This window comes from Pseudopodoces humilis, chromosome 8 (genome assembly GCF_049639895.1).
Source record: "Pseudopodoces humilis isolate 2021_Gansu_Grassland_sample_001 chromosome 8, ASM4963989v1, whole genome shotgun sequence".
In the NCBI taxonomy this organism is placed as follows: Eukaryota; Metazoa; Chordata; class Aves; order Passeriformes; family Paridae; genus Pseudopodoces; species Pseudopodoces humilis.
In genome coordinates, this window is record NC_142207.1 from 22,835,883 (window position 1) to 22,852,725 (window position 16,843).

Consider the following 16,843-nt stretch of genomic DNA (forward strand, 5'->3'; position numbering starts at 1 on the left):
CAAGACATAGCAAGTGATGCTGGAATAGGTCTCACAGACATCAGTTACAAAAAATACTGACCTTCAACCTTCAGCTTAGCAGATGTCTTTGAGCTTGCTATTTCATAGCTGTATTCACCCATATCCTCCAGTTTTGTTGCAGGGATAACAAGCCTTCTCTTTACACCATCAGATTCAGCACGGTACTGATCTGTTGTAGCTAATGGTCCACCATTTTGTAGCCACTGGCCCTCTGATTCAGGATTTGCCACCTCACATTCAAAAACAGCTGTCTGGGACTCAGCCACAGTCAGGTCACTGAGAGGCTTTGAAATGGCACCGCCTGTTGGGAAGAAAAAGCATGTTGTTTTGTTGTGTTGCTGTTCAGCTTTCCCCCATACAGAAACAAAAAGTAGATGCTGGAATTCTTTGCTCTAATTTGCAGCATGCCCATAGTCATTGTGAGCTCTGTGAAAAATCAGAACTAGAACATGACCTGAACATTACAAAAATGTGTTTCTCATTTCTATCCTAGTTATTCTACTTTATCATCAGCACAGGTATACTGAGAACACACAGGAAAAAGCCCCCTGCTTTTTACATTAATTACATCAAAAGCATAATACAGCATTTCATACTGTCCTTCTAATCTAGCAAAATATATTAACACTTAAAAGATTTGAGAATTCAAATGATACTAATCACAACAGATAAGGGGAAAAGCAAGGAGAACATAAAAAAAAAGGATAAATTAAAGACAAACTCCCTCTGGAGCAATACAATTGCTACAAGTCCATTGGGTACTTTCTAAATCACAGTGAAATAAAACCCCTGGACTTTAACCCTACTAACCTGCTACTATAAGCTTCCCAGATGTTTTCTTCTCTCCAGCATAAAAGACATATTCTCCTTCATCATCTTTCATCATCTTCACCACTGTCAATTTATATATTTTGCCACGTGCTTCAATTTTATATTTAGGACCAGCCTTTATGGGTTGGCCTTTGAAATGCCAAATTACATCGATCCCTGAATGGGAGAGCTCGACCTCAAAGGACACATTCTGTGTTTCAGTGCAGGTGATGTCATGAAGACCTCTAATAATCTCAATTTCTGTAAAGAGAATAAATTATAGATTTATTTGTTGTTTGCGCTACTTTTGTTTTCAAATTAATTATTTCACAAAGAACTGTGTATCTTAAAAGACACCAACCTTCAACTGTGACATTGCAGCTTGTTTCCACTTTGCCAACCATTAGCTTATAGTGTCCTGCATCTGATGCATGGGTTCTGGTGAGCACTAGCCTCTGTTTAGTGCCTTTACATACAGCTTGTACACGTTCATCAGTCTTTATTTGATTATCATTTAGGTACCATTTTGAGGAGGACACATCAGGTGCTGAAACTTTGCATTCGAGGATGGCTTTTGTTCCTTCAATTACGTGAACATCTTTTAGAGGCACCACTATTTCCACACCTGCCATGTTACAAACATATTCACCATGAGAAAAACTATGCCTTTAAAAAGACATCTCCTTTAAAGGAGAAAAAAATCAAACACACCTTATAAATCATCATAGTGACTTACTGTACACTGTGATCTGTCCAGTGGTTGACAACTCAAGATCAGGAACACTAAAAGAGTAAGTTCCACTATCTTCCTTTGTGGCATCTTCTATGAGCAGCATATGTGATTGCTTATCCAACACAATGTGAATACGGTCACTTGATTGAATTTCTTGGCCATCTTTCATCCAGACTCCTTCTGCATTTTCGAGGGAGACTTTGACTTCAAGTTGCACGATATCTCCCTCACAGACTTTTTGATCAGTAAGTCCTTGAAGAATTGCCATGGGACGAGCTGTGGAATTAAATGAAGTTAATTAATACTTAAAAGAGGCAGAATATTGAACATTAAAGCTTTATGGGATACAATGATATAGTTATAATACATGCTATAATATAGAAAATATCTAGTCTATAGACAATATAAGAAATGCTTACGTTTCATCTTCAGTTTGCATTGAGTCCTTTTTCCATCAACAACGTAACTATACTCTCCTTGATCATCTTTATTAACATCTTTAATAGTGAGGATCTGACGACCACGGCGGGATGTAATCACATGTTTGAGACCAGAAGTGAGTTCAACATCACCATGATACCATTTTCCCTCCACATCTTCTGGGAAAACCTCGCATTCAAGTTCACCTGAGAAGGATTCTGGCACTTCAACATCTTCAAGTTCTTTAATAAACTCAACTGCAGCACCTAAAGGCAAATTTTAAAAAAAAAAAATAAATCACAAATAAAATTATTTGTGAATAAGCTTGATTAGATACTCCTGAAGAAAAAAAAATTTATTAAATTAGCCTAAGGGAAAATATAAAAATATATATATATATATATATATATATATATATATATATATATATATATATATATATATATGTAAACTGTTTTAACATAAATACATCTCTAAACTTTCATACTAGATTCCAAAAGTATGAAAAGCAGCTCAAAATTTCTTAGGGTGTTAGATGCCTGTTTAAGTAATTTTATTTTTTTCTGAAGCTGATTTCACTTTAACAGTGTGGCATGGTACTGAGCTGTATGCTTCTTACCTTCAACAGTAAGCTTTGCAGTGGTTTTAACAGATTCATCTTCAACCAGTGCACAGCTGTAGTCATCAGCATCAGACATATCAATTGTTAATACAGAAAGGAAGTGAGCCTTTCTGTCTGAGTGCATCCTGTACTTGTCTCCAGAATGAATCTCAATTCCATCCTTGAACCATTTCACTTTGACAAAGGGCTCTGATGTTTCACATTCAAATGTTGCCATGGAGTCTCTTGCTTTAGCAACAACATCTTGTAACTTCTGGGTGAAGCTGATTAACTGCTTGGCTGCAAAACAATATGTAACAATCAACAGTGCACTGACCAAACAGACTTAACACACTATGGTGAGCAGTAGAATGAGTAAAATAATTGAAATTACCTTGTACTAATAGGAAAGCATGGCTAGAAGTTTCACCAGCTATATTGACTGCTTTCACCATGATGCTGGCAGAATCATCAGAAGTCACATCTCTGATAACTAGTTCGCAAACATTATCTTCAGGCCAGTACCAGTATACACGATCAGTCCTTTCAATCTGAACACCATTTTTGAACCACTGGCATTCAGGATCAGGTTTTCCCACCACTCTCACACGGAAGTGTACATCTGTTCCTTGGGCTACAGTCTGGCTTTGAATTCGTTCAAATATCTTGGGAGCCTCCATGCTTGGACTAAGCTCCACCTTCTCTGGTTTGAATGTTGGAATGGTGATTTTGCCTTCAGGAGGAAGTGCTTTCTTCTCTTCCTCTGGGATCTCTTTGGTCCAGTGAAGAAGTTCTTCTTTTGTCTTTTTTAGCATTTCTTCATATGATTCATCTTTTTTGCGAGATTTAAGTTCCACAGCTGTAATGGCTTCATAGTAGCCCTCTTCTGTCCTGCGCTTGAATTTACTACGCAGCTCTTCAGATTCCTCTGAAAGCTTTTCATGAGTGATTCTTTCAGCCCTTTTCAGCTTCACCACTTCTTTGGTTGTTGCCTCTGCAGGTTTGTCTACCTTCTGTACCTCGAAGAGGAGTTTCCCAGGTTCTGTAACTACAGGCTCATGTTTGGGCTCAGGAGCACGACGAAGAACAGATCTGAAGTCTTCCCTCTGCTGTATCTCAAGTTTGACCTTATGTTCAATAAAGCCTTCTGGATTCTCTGCAGTGACTCTCACCTCTCCTGTGTCATATGATTTGCAGTCCACAATATCCAGGTAGTAGATTCCATCATAACGGAGCCTAAACCTTTTGCTCTTACGGATGAGTTGTCCATTGAGGTACCAGTTAACCTTGGGCATAGGATAGCCAGTCACACGGCAGCGGAATCGTGCTGTTTCACCTTCAAGGACTCTTGCAGGTTCAGGCACCAAAACGATTTCTGGTTTTTGTTTTTCCTTTTGGTCAAGTGCAACAGCAGGTAGAGCACCTTCATGGGCCATTCTTTCTAACTCTTCAATTCGCTGGAGTCCTCTTTTGCCTTCTGGCAACTGGGATTCTTCTACAAGACTTTTCTCATCTTTCACGATCAGAGTAGCAGATGTATGGTCTGTACCATATTTGTTAGTTGCTCTGCAAGTAATCACTCCACTGTCTCTGGAATAGGCTACCCCATAGTCCAGGCTACAGTACCCAAACTCATTGATCATGCGAAGTCTGTTAGCTGCTTCCAAGGGTTTGCCATCATGCAACCACTCCACCACCATTGTTGGGTCACCAATTGGTGTCAGCCTGCATTCAAAGTGTGCTGGTCCAAACTGTTTGAGTCTTAAAGATGTGAGCTTCTTCTTAAAAAATGGTTTCTGTTGCTTTTCTTTGTCATAGAGATCTCCTTCCTCCCATTGCTCTTGACCATAACGCAGATGGAGAGGTTCTAACTCTGGTGCTGCAATCTCCTTGGCTTTGTAAGTTCCTTTTGGAATTATTAATTTCCTTTCTGGTTCAGGTTCTGTGTGTTCAACCTCAACATTTACTTTGCAGCGGGTAGTGTCCCGTCCAGCTTTATTGATAGCAGTAGCAGTATACCAAGCAGCATCTTGCCTGGCAGTAGATTCAATTTTAAGGGCAGCTGCCCCTTTGGTTCCCTCAATCCTGAAATATGGAAAGAAAAATTAACTGTTTTTCCCTTCTTTGTCATTCATTTTTGCCCTTTTTCCAAATTAGTTCAAAGCCCCCAGAGGCAAATTTCTGGAGGTAATAGAATAGAATAGAATTTTTTTTAATGTTTATTCATGCTTGGGAGTGCAGTGCCTAAGAATCAAATGGAGAAGAATAATAAAAACCAGTCTTAAATTCTGCTGCAGTTTTGCATGCAGTGGTCTTCAAAATCAGAAATAAAGAAAAGTTCACTAAATCTCTGTGATGGCTTTGCAGTATAGAAACTACATGAAAACACAGGCTGGAAGAAAGTGGAGCGAATCCTACAAGGTATTTAACATCTGTAATCCTTGCTGCAATGCAAAAGGCTCTAGTGAATCCCTTCTGTGAAACTGCAGGAATCATTTTGCAGGATGGTGGTTATTTACTGCTTAACTTATATAAAGTATTTTAAATAAAATAAAATAAAAATAAAATTTAAATAAAATTTAAATTTGAATAGATTTAAATATAACAAAAATCCTTACTTTATTTTGGGGTATTTATGAGGCACAATGATGTCACTGTTCTTGAGCCATACAATGTCAGGATTAGGGTTACCAGTAGCTTTCACTGCCATCTCCAGTCTAGAGCCCTCCTTCACGCTGACATTTCTCAACCTTTCCACAAAGTGTGGTCTGACTAGGTCTTCCTTAGCTGGAGAGCAAATGTAAGTTATCACAAGAGGAAACGACACAGCCATGGTTTTAAATAAGAAACACTCATCAGACTTCTAAAAATAACATAATATACAGAATATAATAGAAAAGACAGAAAATACCTTCTACAGTCAGTGTCATTGAGACTGAAGCTTTGCCTGCCCTGTTCTGAGCAATGACAGCCCATTCTCCAGAGTCTTCAGGCATTGCAGGAACAATGATCAATGACTGGGTACCATCTTCTTTAATCACTATTTTATGGGTGTAGTCATTAATCACTTGTTGACCTGCAGATACACATGAAAAGAAAACAGTTGCAACCAAAACAGTCCCAATGAGACACAAAAGACTTTTTAAAATAATATTTATTCATTAAAATATGGCTCATGTACCATTATGGAACCAGTATGTCTCTGGCATAGGTCTGCCAACAACTTTTAAGTCAAATCTTGCTGTCTGCCCCTGTGAACATTTAAATGATGTTGGTTTCAACACAAAAACTGGCTTATATAGCCTCTCTAGTTGCCCTTCATCAGTTTCTTCTAATCTCCGGGCAGGAGAACGAGAAGGAGAACTGCGGGCAGGAGACCGGCTTGGAGACCGTGGAGAGATAGACCTGGAAGGAAAAGATAAGACAGATGTGTGTGGCAATGTCATATAGCAGTGGAATGACATGATAAACAGATTTCAATCTTTGCCTTTCTCATAATTTATTTTAAAAAGTTTGGCCAATTTATCTATGTGAGAAATTGGGGAAAAAATAAAATTATTTGCTGTCAATTTTCTTTAGGCTTTTGAAAGGAGTTTGCAGAGCTGAGTAGTTTTAGGATACACAACAGGCAAGGAAATTTTTGGATTTTGGATAGTGTACAGATCAAAATAGGATAGTGCAATCCTGTGTACGTTTGTGCATGGGTGTGTATGTGTATAGAGACTACAGGACAAGGCAATGCTTAAATTTTTCTGTCATAGAAATACAGCTATTTCAAGAACAGGAAAAAAACTTGCACACCACACTAAAACTCCAAGAGTAGAAGATATTTTTTCAAAAATGTGAGTACTTAAATAAATATTGTTATTGAGCTATTAAGTCTGATACTGTGGCTGGAAATGCATGTGAATTATTGTACTCTGGGAACTGCATTGCTCATTAAAAGGGAAAACCAGACAAAAAGTTAGAACCTGAATCTGTAGGAGTCATGAAAAAAGCATTTAGAACTTTTCTAGAGCTACACAAACTCCGATAGCTTAAGCCTATTTAACTGCTATGTAATGAGCTTTTGGACTATCACAGCAGATTGAAGTCTCATAATATTATATTATTGTGTACCTACCTATATCTTCTCATAACTTCAGGTCCTGGCATATAACCTGGAGTTGCTGTAGGTGCAACTGGTTCAACATAGAGTTTTGCTGAGCAAATGGCATTTCCTTTCATATTACTGGCAAAGACAGTATAAATTCCTTCATCTTCAGGTAAAACAACAGGTAAACGCAGAGTGGCACTGCCATCTTGCAGAAGTTCCATGTGGTAGCGCTCTCCATGTCTTATACGTTTGCCATCCTTGTACCATGCCACCTACATGGAAAGAAACAGTAAACTGCTCTGTGAACTCTTCTAAAGACAAAGATCCAGTAATGACTCATACATACAAGACATTACAACTTGCTGTTTTTCAGCTGAAAAAACAAGACCACAGCCCACACATATGTGTTAAACATTAACATTTTTACTTGAAATAGGTGAGACTAGTGTGAGATGTTTACATAGCAATCTGAAACACAAGTTTTGGAGCTAGAAACAGATATAAAAGCCTATTTTGATGAAAAGCAAAGTAACCTAGACTGGACTGCTACTGTGTTCCCCACTGGTCTGGGCTACCTCAGAAATACTCAGAATCAAGACCAACTTAATTGGTAAATCAAACCTACCTCTGAACTGGCTAATCAACCTAACTATTCTATTAAGGGGCAAAAGGAAAATTCAGTTTGATATCAAACCAGAAGACTGGATTTCTTTTGAGAGTTGCTGTTTCCTATGCAGAATGTCTGACAGTGAGATGTTAAGGGATTTTTTCAAGTAGAGCATAAAATTATTTACAAAAAAAAGCTATACAAATTTGGGGTACCTTTGGCAATGGATATCCAGATGTCTTGCAATGGAAGGTAACTCCTGTCCCTTCAAAGGTTCTGTAATTCTTTAATCTTAAATCGAATCCTGCTTCTACAGCTTCAGATTCAGAAATATCAACCATCATCTCCTCTCCATCTTCTTCAAGAAGTTCATGTAACGTAGTCTTAATAATTCTGAGTTCAATTTCCTTGATAAGTCTTTCTTCGAAAGAAGAAATATGGAATTCCTATACAGAAAAGCAAGACCATTAGTTTTCTGTGTAAAATAATGATATTGCATATAAATTATTTGTATGGTAAAATGTCGGTACCCAAAATTAATATGGAGGGACAGACATACCTCATCTTCTACAAAAGTTCTGACCATCACTGTATCTTTTGCCATTTTCTTCCTAATTAGAGCTTGTTCTTTCTCATACTCTTTTTCAAAGTCACCATAGGAAATGGGTGGGGCTACCTCAGCCACTTTAGGTTCCTGTACATATGCGGTCATTTGAGTTTGGTACATCATTTCTTGTTGCGATTTTATGTAGGCTTCATAATCAGCTAAGAATTGAGAACAGATGAATTTAGATAAATTTTTTGGTTTTCACTGGATTGAACTGAGAAAACAAGTACAAAGTTATTTTACTGGTTTTGGTGATTCAAGCAGATTTTCTATCTGTTTAGCCAATAAATACAAACAACAACAAAATGCAAAGACTGATGTAATGAGATGAGCTTTATAAACAGGTAGGAGTCTTCCTGTACTATTTACGTGTCCTAATTTTCAAAGTGCAAGCATCTGCAGAGATTATTTTACAATTTTTTCACCATGATTCCGTCTCATGAAAAATTTTGTACATTTTTACAGGACAAATTAAAAAATTAACCTAGCTGATTTTCCTTTAAGATAACAACCTATTAATTGATTAGCCTTCTTTTCCCACATCCCTCTCCGAACCTCTTGTCATGAAAATGGCATGCCAACAGAGGAAGGTTCCTGAAGCTACACATTCTAGCAAAGAATAAAGTCCATCAAGGGCCTGATGTCAGATCCTCTGTTTTGCAGAAACAGAGCCACCAGCTCTCCTTTTATGTTTCTTGAGCTGAATAAACTAAGATGCAAAGGATTTGCAGCACAATTTAAAATCTTTTTTTCCCATTCAAAGTTAATTTTAGGAAATATTGTTCCCATTTCCTTAATTAAAATGTACCTTCTTCTAGTAAGGAGACCGTTGCAGAAGCTTCTCCAAGATTATTACGAACAACAATAGTGTATTCTCCGGCATCATCGGCAAAAGTCATGGAAATTTCAAGTTTGCATTCCCCAGTTTCTTTTTTATAACTCACTTTGTATCTATAGAAAACATAAAAGTAAAAAGTCTCTATAATTCTGGTTATAATTAACCTTTTAGTTAATTTGCTTTTAGTTACAGTTAGACACACTCCTAACTTGTACAAAGCACAAAAAGAGAAACTTTTGCAGAAAATTCTCATTGAATGAATGAGCACAGAGAGCAGCATATGAAAAATAACCATGCTGAAACTAGAGTACTGGTCAGCTTTCTTTTTGTTGTCACTAAATAAATAGGAACCAAAAACCACTACTGAAATATCAGAGGTCTAGTTATCAGACACAATATAATGGTATATTCTGTGTGCACACAGTTTGTTCTAATATGGATCATCAAAACATGATCATTTCAAGAATGCTACAAATGTAATATTTTTTCTCAGCTAGAAAGTATGTTGCTTTCTACAGACAACACATACATAGAGAGAATGCAAACATTGCACAGGCAGAATAAAACAAATACAAAACTTCTCCCTGATTTGTTTACAAGTATAACATATATCTCATTTTATAGTCTTTTCAATATTTATATTTTAAAACTTAAAAACCTTTTAAAGTCACACATTAAGACATGAACCTATAATTTTTACATTATAAAATAATTTATTTCACAGAAGTCCAGATGATATTTGGCTCAGCATAAGTGAGGGAATCAAATTATGACATTGCCAATTAATATGCATGAAAATTATGTTAAGATGGATTTTGGGCCTTGTATTCGAAGTACCTGTAGCCAGTCGTTAGAGGAACTCCGCCTTTTTTCCAGTAGACATGTGGCTTTGGGTTGCCCCCTACTTGGCATTCAAAAATAATGCTCCCACCTTCAATTAATTTATGCACCATGGGTTTTCTAATGAAGAAAGGAGGTATGGGTTCTCCCGATACTTCCTCTGCTGCAGCAGAGACATCTTCCATTACAATGTCCTTTGTCTCCACATAGCTGAAATAAGATTTCAGTGCAGGTAAGTGAGCTGATGTCTGAAGCTCTCATAAAACAGAATGCAAGAACCTAATGACTGCAGTAGGAGCAGTCTGTTTAGAAAAGTATCTTTACCGTTTTTCTTCAGTGACAGCCTTCTCAGAAATGGTTTCTCGAGTCTCAATTTCTTCAGTAACTACAAGGCAAATTTGATAGAGTGGATTTTAAAGTACATTACTAGGCCTTAAGCAATGACTTCAGTTGAAGTAACTAAACTAAAGTAGTTAGTTGGCTCAGAGGGCTAGTCAATTCCATTGAGGAATCAATTTAAGAGTCTCCTATTATCAGCTCATTATTGGCCTTTTCTTCATAATCTTACAGCCCTTCTATCTAATAACCCCAGAACACAACCCAAGCCGTATGTTTTAAGTGCCCAAGATACATTACAAGCAATATACCGTTAACAAAATTATTAACTTCCTACAGTGACAAGAGGGACTGTCTTTGAGTTGCATCAAGAGAGGTTTAGTTTGAATATTAGGAAACCTTTCACCAAAAAGGCTATCAAGGGTTATCAAGCATGGGAACAGATTAACGGGCCCATGAGTCATCTGGGCTGACTTTTAATACCTTCTCCACCCTGGAGGTATTTAAAAGACTTGTAGATGTGGCACCTAGGGACAGTGTTTAGTGGTAGACTTGGCAGTTTTGGGTTAATGTTTGAAATCAATGCTCTTAAAGGTCTTCTCCAACTTTAACGATTCTTTGATTCTGCAAATATACTCACCTTTCACATGTAAGTGGCAAGAAGTGCTGACACTCCCAGCCTTATTGGTAGCAGTGCAAGTAAATCTTCCACTGTCCTCTGCAAAGGCTTCACGAATCACAAGACGAGCAAGTCCTGCTTTGAAAGTGATCTGGAAGTCCATTGAGCTCTCAATTTTGTAGTCTTCCCTGTACCACGTCACTGTAGGCTGAGGATGACCAGATATTTGGCATTCCAGAGTGACAGATTCACCTTCAGTCACAGTCTTATTTTTGAGGCCCTGTATGACAAAAAATAAGTATCACAGTCAGTATACATTTTCAATACTAAACAGATATTTAAATATATAAAACCTATTTGAATGGAAAATATAACATCTAGTTCAAAACAATGTTCTGTGAAGCAATGTGTGCAGGAAAAAAAAAAGACATTTTCTGAAGGGAAATATTTGAAACTGGCTTTTAGGGTCTCTGAACACTGCTGTTATTAACAAAATGAAAAGGCAGGTTAACATTTATGCAGATAGATCAACCTACTACGCAACATTAATGTGAAGAATCACTACCATAAAAGACATCAAGAAAACTTTGTATCAGATATAAATTATATGGCTGACTAAATCTAATACAAAATTCAAAAGATTAAATAAAGCCAATTTTTAAAGGTTAGGTATTCTGCGATAAAAATTAGAAAACAGAATGCGAGAAAATTAGTGTAACTGCCCTACACTACATACAAATTACTTACTGAGACTAAGGAGGGTGGCGTAGCAGGGATTTCTGCAGGTACAGGAACTCTGGCAGTTTCTGTCACCTGTTTAGATGAAAATTAATGAACAAAGTCAAGGACATAGACAGCATAATTTAAATAAGAAAATAAATCAGGTTATGTGAACTCTTTGCATGTCATAAGTAAATATTAGGTCCTTACAAAGATTTGTGTAAAACCAATAAAAGATAAAAGGCAGCAGAATGCTTTAGAAATGAAAAATTGTGATAAGAAGAAAGCAAAAAAGTGAAGCTATGACATATTTTTAAGACAAAAGTCAGTCAAAGTGACAAAAATTAGCTTAAAAACATACCTTTGCTTCACCTTCTTTATGCAGCATCAAGTGTTCTGTCCGCACTGCTTCACTTTTAATGCTTGTCTCCTTTTTAGTCTCAACACCATAGTGACTCTTATACGTCTCTGCAGCCTCTCCAAAGGGAAACTGTGCAGGAGCAGCTGGCTCTGCTTTTGTCCTGACTTCATGAGGCTTTAGCTGAGGTGGTTTCACAGGCTTGGTGATCTTTTGCACAGCAGAAGTAGCTGATAACTCTTTCTCCAGAGTAGCCATGGCAGATCCAGCTATTGAAACCTAGGGAACAGAAGAAAAAGAGTTACAGCTTTGTTGGTGTCTTATTTTCAGAGGAGAGAGTTCATTTCTTGAGCAGATTGCATATGCAGCAGTTGCTTCCTTAGTTACTTGGTTTTGACACTGCAAAAGTTAAATGTAAAAAAAGAGTAGTAGTTTTAGATTGCAGTTGTAGAATACCAGAGATATAATATCCTTGTATTATTTTTGATTCATCTATCATTTAAATATATTCTTTTTCACTTTAGAATATGATTTTTAAATGGTCAAGAAGCTCTTGAGCAGAGCACAAGAAATGTTCTCTCCACTTCTTGAAGCTTGAAGCCTTAGATTATCTAAGGCTTGAAGCTTTAGATTTCCATTTAATCAGTCTAGTACTGCAATAAAGAATACTACTAATTATATAACTTCCAATGATTAAAATAACTGAAGCGATTTCAAAATCTTATTATAGGTGGAATTACTTTTTAAAACATACATAAATATGTAACAAAAATATTTATAAGTGTTAAATTATATTTAACAAAATATAATTTTGTTATATGGAGCAAAATATTTTTAAATTCCAGGTGAAGAAAAAAATTATGCTTGAATGTGAAAATTAATTAACTGGAAAATTTTAATATTATGTAAAGGAGTCCAACAGAAGAATGGAAGAATAAAATTAAAAATGGATGGTATCAGATTATGCAGTCAGTCTGGATTTTTTCCATTAAAAATATTAGCTTAGCATGTATTAATTAGCAAGGAAGAAAAAAGCGAGTGAACTGATGTACATAAGATTAAAAAGCTCTTTAAAAAATATGGCTTGCATGACAAGTACCTACAATTTCACTATATGTCATTAAGTACTGAATCTGCATCCTCAGACAGTTAATAAGATTATTAAAATAAGAAATAATAACAACAAATTTTATTTTAGCAATTCATTTGTATGTTTACAGCAGTGTTCCTTATTAGTCAAACAAGCAAACAAAAATGACTGCAAGGAGCATACAACTCTTCCTCTTGGGGAGGCACCACACTGGAGTGTGGGAGGAAAAGCCAAATTGAATGTGTGCCCGACTGGCTATTGAAAATGAGCATGCTGCTCCTCTTGGATACAACTTCAGCTTACCTCATACGTATGATCTGGTTTAGGAACTGCAACTCTGGAGACCGTGAAGTGAGGACTTGCTGTGCGAGGTCGCGGTGGTTCAACATGAATTGTTCTCTCAAGTTCTGTTGTTCTTTTTATCTACACAAAGTAATGAAAAAAGTGGCTGAAAGTGATGCTGTTATTTAAACTTAAACAGATTTCACTGGGACATAGTTTCTGGAAAAGAATGTAATGTAAAAAGAGTCTAACCTCTTTTGATATATGAACCTCCTGCTTTTCAGGAGCTGAGGCAGGTTTCTCAGGAGGAACATAGACCGTTTTGACTTCCTTAGTGACAACATGACGTTCTGCTGGGGCCTCAGAAACACGGTCTGTTACAGTGTGCTCTTTATAACCATATTCCAAAGTTTTCTCCTTAACATAAGCTTCATCTGCTTGTTCTGGTTGCCAGGGTGATCGAACACGTGCCTGGTCAACTGCTGCAACAACTGTGGCTACAGCTTCAGCCTTCTTTCCAGCTTGAGTCTACAAATAACATCAGCAGAATTTATACACATATTCATCATTATATCGAAAGCTTGTATATATGACAAAGAGTTATAATGTTCAGTATATTCCAAAGAGAGGTTGTATGGTTATGCAAAAGTCATGATGAAATCAAAAGTATGCACTTGTAAATACACTTAAGAATCAGTAAATTCAATTGCAAATATATTCTATAAGTGCTATCTCTGCACATCCAGAATATATCTATGCTTCTGTGTTTTATACATATCAATATTTTTCTGAAAACCCAATTTCAATACTTTACAGCCACATTTGTGTCCACTTGTCTAAGAGTATGCAGGTATGTAAATGTGCATAGGTTTAAAGTATGCTCATCAGCTCCATATAACTCTTGTAGATTTAAAAAATGCATCTAGCACCTGATGTAAATGTATTCATTAGGAAACAGATCCATCAAAATTTTTCTATCAGGTATATCTGTTAATTCAGTGCTGATTTTAAAGGATTTTACAAAAGGAGGGAAACTGAGATGTCTGTTAATTCAGAAATGCTTTTATATCAGGACTTCTATTTGTTTCTAATAACCCATAAACACCTTCTGTGTTGTCAGGACGCAAACTTCTGCCCAGTCACTGCAAATAATGTTTGTTATTACTGTCATAACTGATCTCGATATAGCAACAGAGCACATGATATTTATGCCTTGTAAATGGGAAAAAAACCCATAATAGATAATTTCATGTTGAGCTTAAAGCCATTACCAGCTTAAACTAAAATTACTTAGGTGAGGCCAAAATGTGATAGTTTGCAAAGATTTTGTTTTCTTATTAGTGTTTGCGTAATAGGGGCCCCTTACTCAGTATTACTATCAGTTTCAAAATTATTTTTTATACTGGCCTGAATTTGGCCCTAAATTTACATCATATAACAAGGGACTGAATTAACCTAGTAGTCTGACTCCTCAGAGTGAGCTCTATATGCTTTGCTTGTTTACTTATATTTTATAAAAGTATTTTGTGAATGTACTACACTGCAAATAGATTTTAAATAACAGTGGTTCTCAACTATGCTATTCTTCCACATGTAAGAGTTCCTGGCTGAATTGTAGACCTTTCCTAGTGTGGGAATCCTGCTGGGACAAAGCAGTGCCAACAAGTGTCTGATGGTCATAAGTAACAAACTGGACAGACCTGAATGGATGCTAAACTTTGTATTGTACAAAGAACAATTCAAATCACATTAAAGAGAAGTTGTTTCATCTGACAGCTATGAAGTTGCAAGAAAAAAAAGATTGCAGTCAGAAATTTGAACAAGTAAACATTGCTTAAAAGCCACTGATAGAGAGGAGATGGTCATGAAGAAATCAGACTATAGCCTAAAGCGTGACATTTCCTAGCAGGGTGGGATATAAACCTCTTCAGCACTAGAAACTTAATCATACTGACTCTGTTATTTGACAATCATCCCACTGAATGGGTATGTTTTCAGGAATTGTTTTGAGAGCATTCTGTTGTACCAAAGTAGGTCTTAAAACATAAGGTTTTCAGATAAACCAAATTATAACAGTGCATTGGCTGTAATTTCTTCTCTGTTTCTGGACACTGTAACTGGTGCTTTGGTTTTAGCAGTGGCAACTATTTTTGGAACTACACTAGTTTTCTCAGCTTCCTTTTTAATCTAGTTTTTATAGCAGAAATAAAAGCTTACGTTCAGTCTTGAAAGATATTTGAACAATGAAAAAACATTTTGAAATGGGAACAGGGAAGGAGAATTGAAGGGTTAGATCCTTGTGCACTGCACACATCTCTGTATTATGTGGATAGTGATAAGTATTGTTATACCCTTGCAGGTATTTAAATAAAAGTAATGATTAAAAAAAAATCATTAAAAATGCATTTAAAAATCTTTAAAATGCATTTCAGGAGTCAGTCAGTCCATTCCAAACATCAGTCAGAAGATAATTATGAGCATCCTATTAATGAAAACAAGAGAGGAAGATCAAGGTGAAATAATTTAGTCTAATTAGGTCTAAAAGTTTGTAAGTGGAAGAATCTTAGAAAAAATAAAGTGGAAATGTATAGTTAGTACTTTTTTGAAAAAAACAGGAGGTTTGTAAAGAAGAAAGGTTAAAACCCAAATATGGTTATAACAGTGCTATTCACCTTTTCACGTGTTATGCTCACTTGTTCTTGTTTGGTGGCAATTCTTTCTTTACTTTTCGATATTATGACCGGTGCTTTAGGTTTATCAGTAGAAATTACTACCTTAGGTACAGAAGGTTTCATATCTTCCCTTCTTATCTATTATTTATGGTAAAGAAAAATAATAGTAATTGATTATGCCTTTTGTCATGATTACACAACTTTTTTGGAAAGCAGGATAATGTTTCTAAATGCATCTCAAGAAGAACTTGACTTCAGAACTGGAACAATGCCTTTGTACCCAAGCTATAGCCCATTTTATATGCTGAGAGAAGCTCATGAAAAGTCATTAATATAGTGCATTAATTTTTACTTGAATGAGAGAAGAAACTTTGTACTTCCTAGTTTGTAATATATCATTATGTTTTGTAGAAACTGTTTGCACAGAAATTAGTATTACTGACTTAACAACTAACCCCATTAGTTGAGTGGTTCCACAATATGGTCTAACAGATGTATTCAATCCTCACACAAATGTGCACTTCATAAAATCAAGCTCCACACTCCATATCATACCACTAAAAACAACCTTTAAAATTCATATTCAGAAATATACCTTCGGAGATAAATTTGTCATTAGGCATCAGATGAAATTCTGTGTACTGTGGCAATAAAAGCCCTAATGCTCTGTAAGAAGGGCAGCTGCCCTTCTCTGCAGACACTAGCTGCTATGTGGTCAGCAGAAGTGGATCTGCAGAGATTTTGGTCTGGAATACTTTGCTTTACAAATTTATTTAGTAATCTCTTTGTAAAGAAGGACAGTGAAGTTATTTAACAGATTTTATCAACCAGAGTATCTCAATAAACTAAAGAGTGTAACATTTATTTACCTGTTCATGAGCAATGTGCACTTGCTCATGTCTGGTAGATATTTCTTCTCTGGCTCTTGTTACTCTTTCTTGTTCTTTGGCTTTGTCTGTGGCAATTGTTACTGTCGGTACTGGAGCTTTCTCTGGTTCTTTTCTCACCTGGACATTTACAAATAAAGAATTTCATATTTTTATTTTAAAATACAAGGTATGTGATTGTCAATATATTTGGAAAAGAGCATAGAAATTAAAATGGACGAAGATGTCACATTCTGTATTTTGAAGTCATGTAGTCTGGAAACAACAATAACAACATGAACGGACTTTGTATAAAACATTTAACAT

The 16,843-nt window shown here is 36.2% G+C and overlaps 1 protein-coding gene across 32 annotated transcripts in view; it reads right to left on the bottom strand.

Moving 5' to 3' along the window:
* The window catches only part of TTN (titin), a 239,931-nt gene that overhangs the window by 210,936 nt on the left and 12,152 nt on the right, over window positions 1–16,843 (bottom strand). For 30 of the 32 annotated variants that reach the window (XM_088058541.1, XM_088058558.1, XM_088058533.1 and 27 more), the window contains 23 exons: window positions 16,520–16,657; window positions 15,651–15,788; window positions 13,231–13,506; window positions 13,000–13,119; window positions 11,610–11,885; window positions 11,276–11,341; window positions 10,550–10,808; window positions 9,898–9,958; window positions 9,571–9,783; window positions 8,704–8,846; window positions 7,848–8,053; window positions 7,504–7,734; window positions 6,709–6,953; window positions 5,767–5,990; window positions 5,497–5,661; window positions 5,204–5,372; window positions 2,980–4,670; window positions 2,604–2,885; window positions 1,984–2,250; window positions 1,568–1,840; window positions 1,193–1,456; window positions 832–1,092; window positions 62–322 (listed from right to left, as the gene is read on the bottom strand). In XM_088058541.1, the coding sequence (XP_087914667.1) occupies window positions 62–322; window positions 832–1,092; window positions 1,193–1,456; window positions 1,568–1,840; window positions 1,984–2,250; window positions 2,604–2,885; window positions 2,980–4,670; window positions 5,204–5,372; window positions 5,497–5,661; window positions 5,767–5,990; window positions 6,709–6,953; window positions 7,504–7,734; window positions 7,848–8,053; window positions 8,704–8,846; window positions 9,571–9,783; window positions 9,898–9,958; window positions 10,550–10,808; window positions 11,276–11,341; window positions 11,610–11,885; window positions 13,000–13,119; window positions 13,231–13,506; window positions 15,651–15,788; window positions 16,520–16,657 (6,229 nt within the window). The remainder of the gene's footprint in view (window positions 1–61; window positions 323–831; window positions 1,093–1,192; window positions 1,457–1,567; window positions 1,841–1,983; window positions 2,251–2,603; window positions 2,886–2,979; window positions 4,671–5,203; window positions 5,373–5,496; window positions 5,662–5,766; window positions 5,991–6,708; window positions 6,954–7,503; window positions 7,735–7,847; window positions 8,054–8,703; window positions 8,847–9,570; window positions 9,784–9,897; window positions 9,959–10,549; window positions 10,809–11,275; window positions 11,342–11,609; window positions 11,886–12,999; window positions 13,120–13,230; window positions 13,507–15,650; window positions 15,789–16,519; window positions 16,658–16,843) is intronic. The other 2 variants (XM_088058544.1, XM_088058539.1) reach the window with 1 other exon arrangement.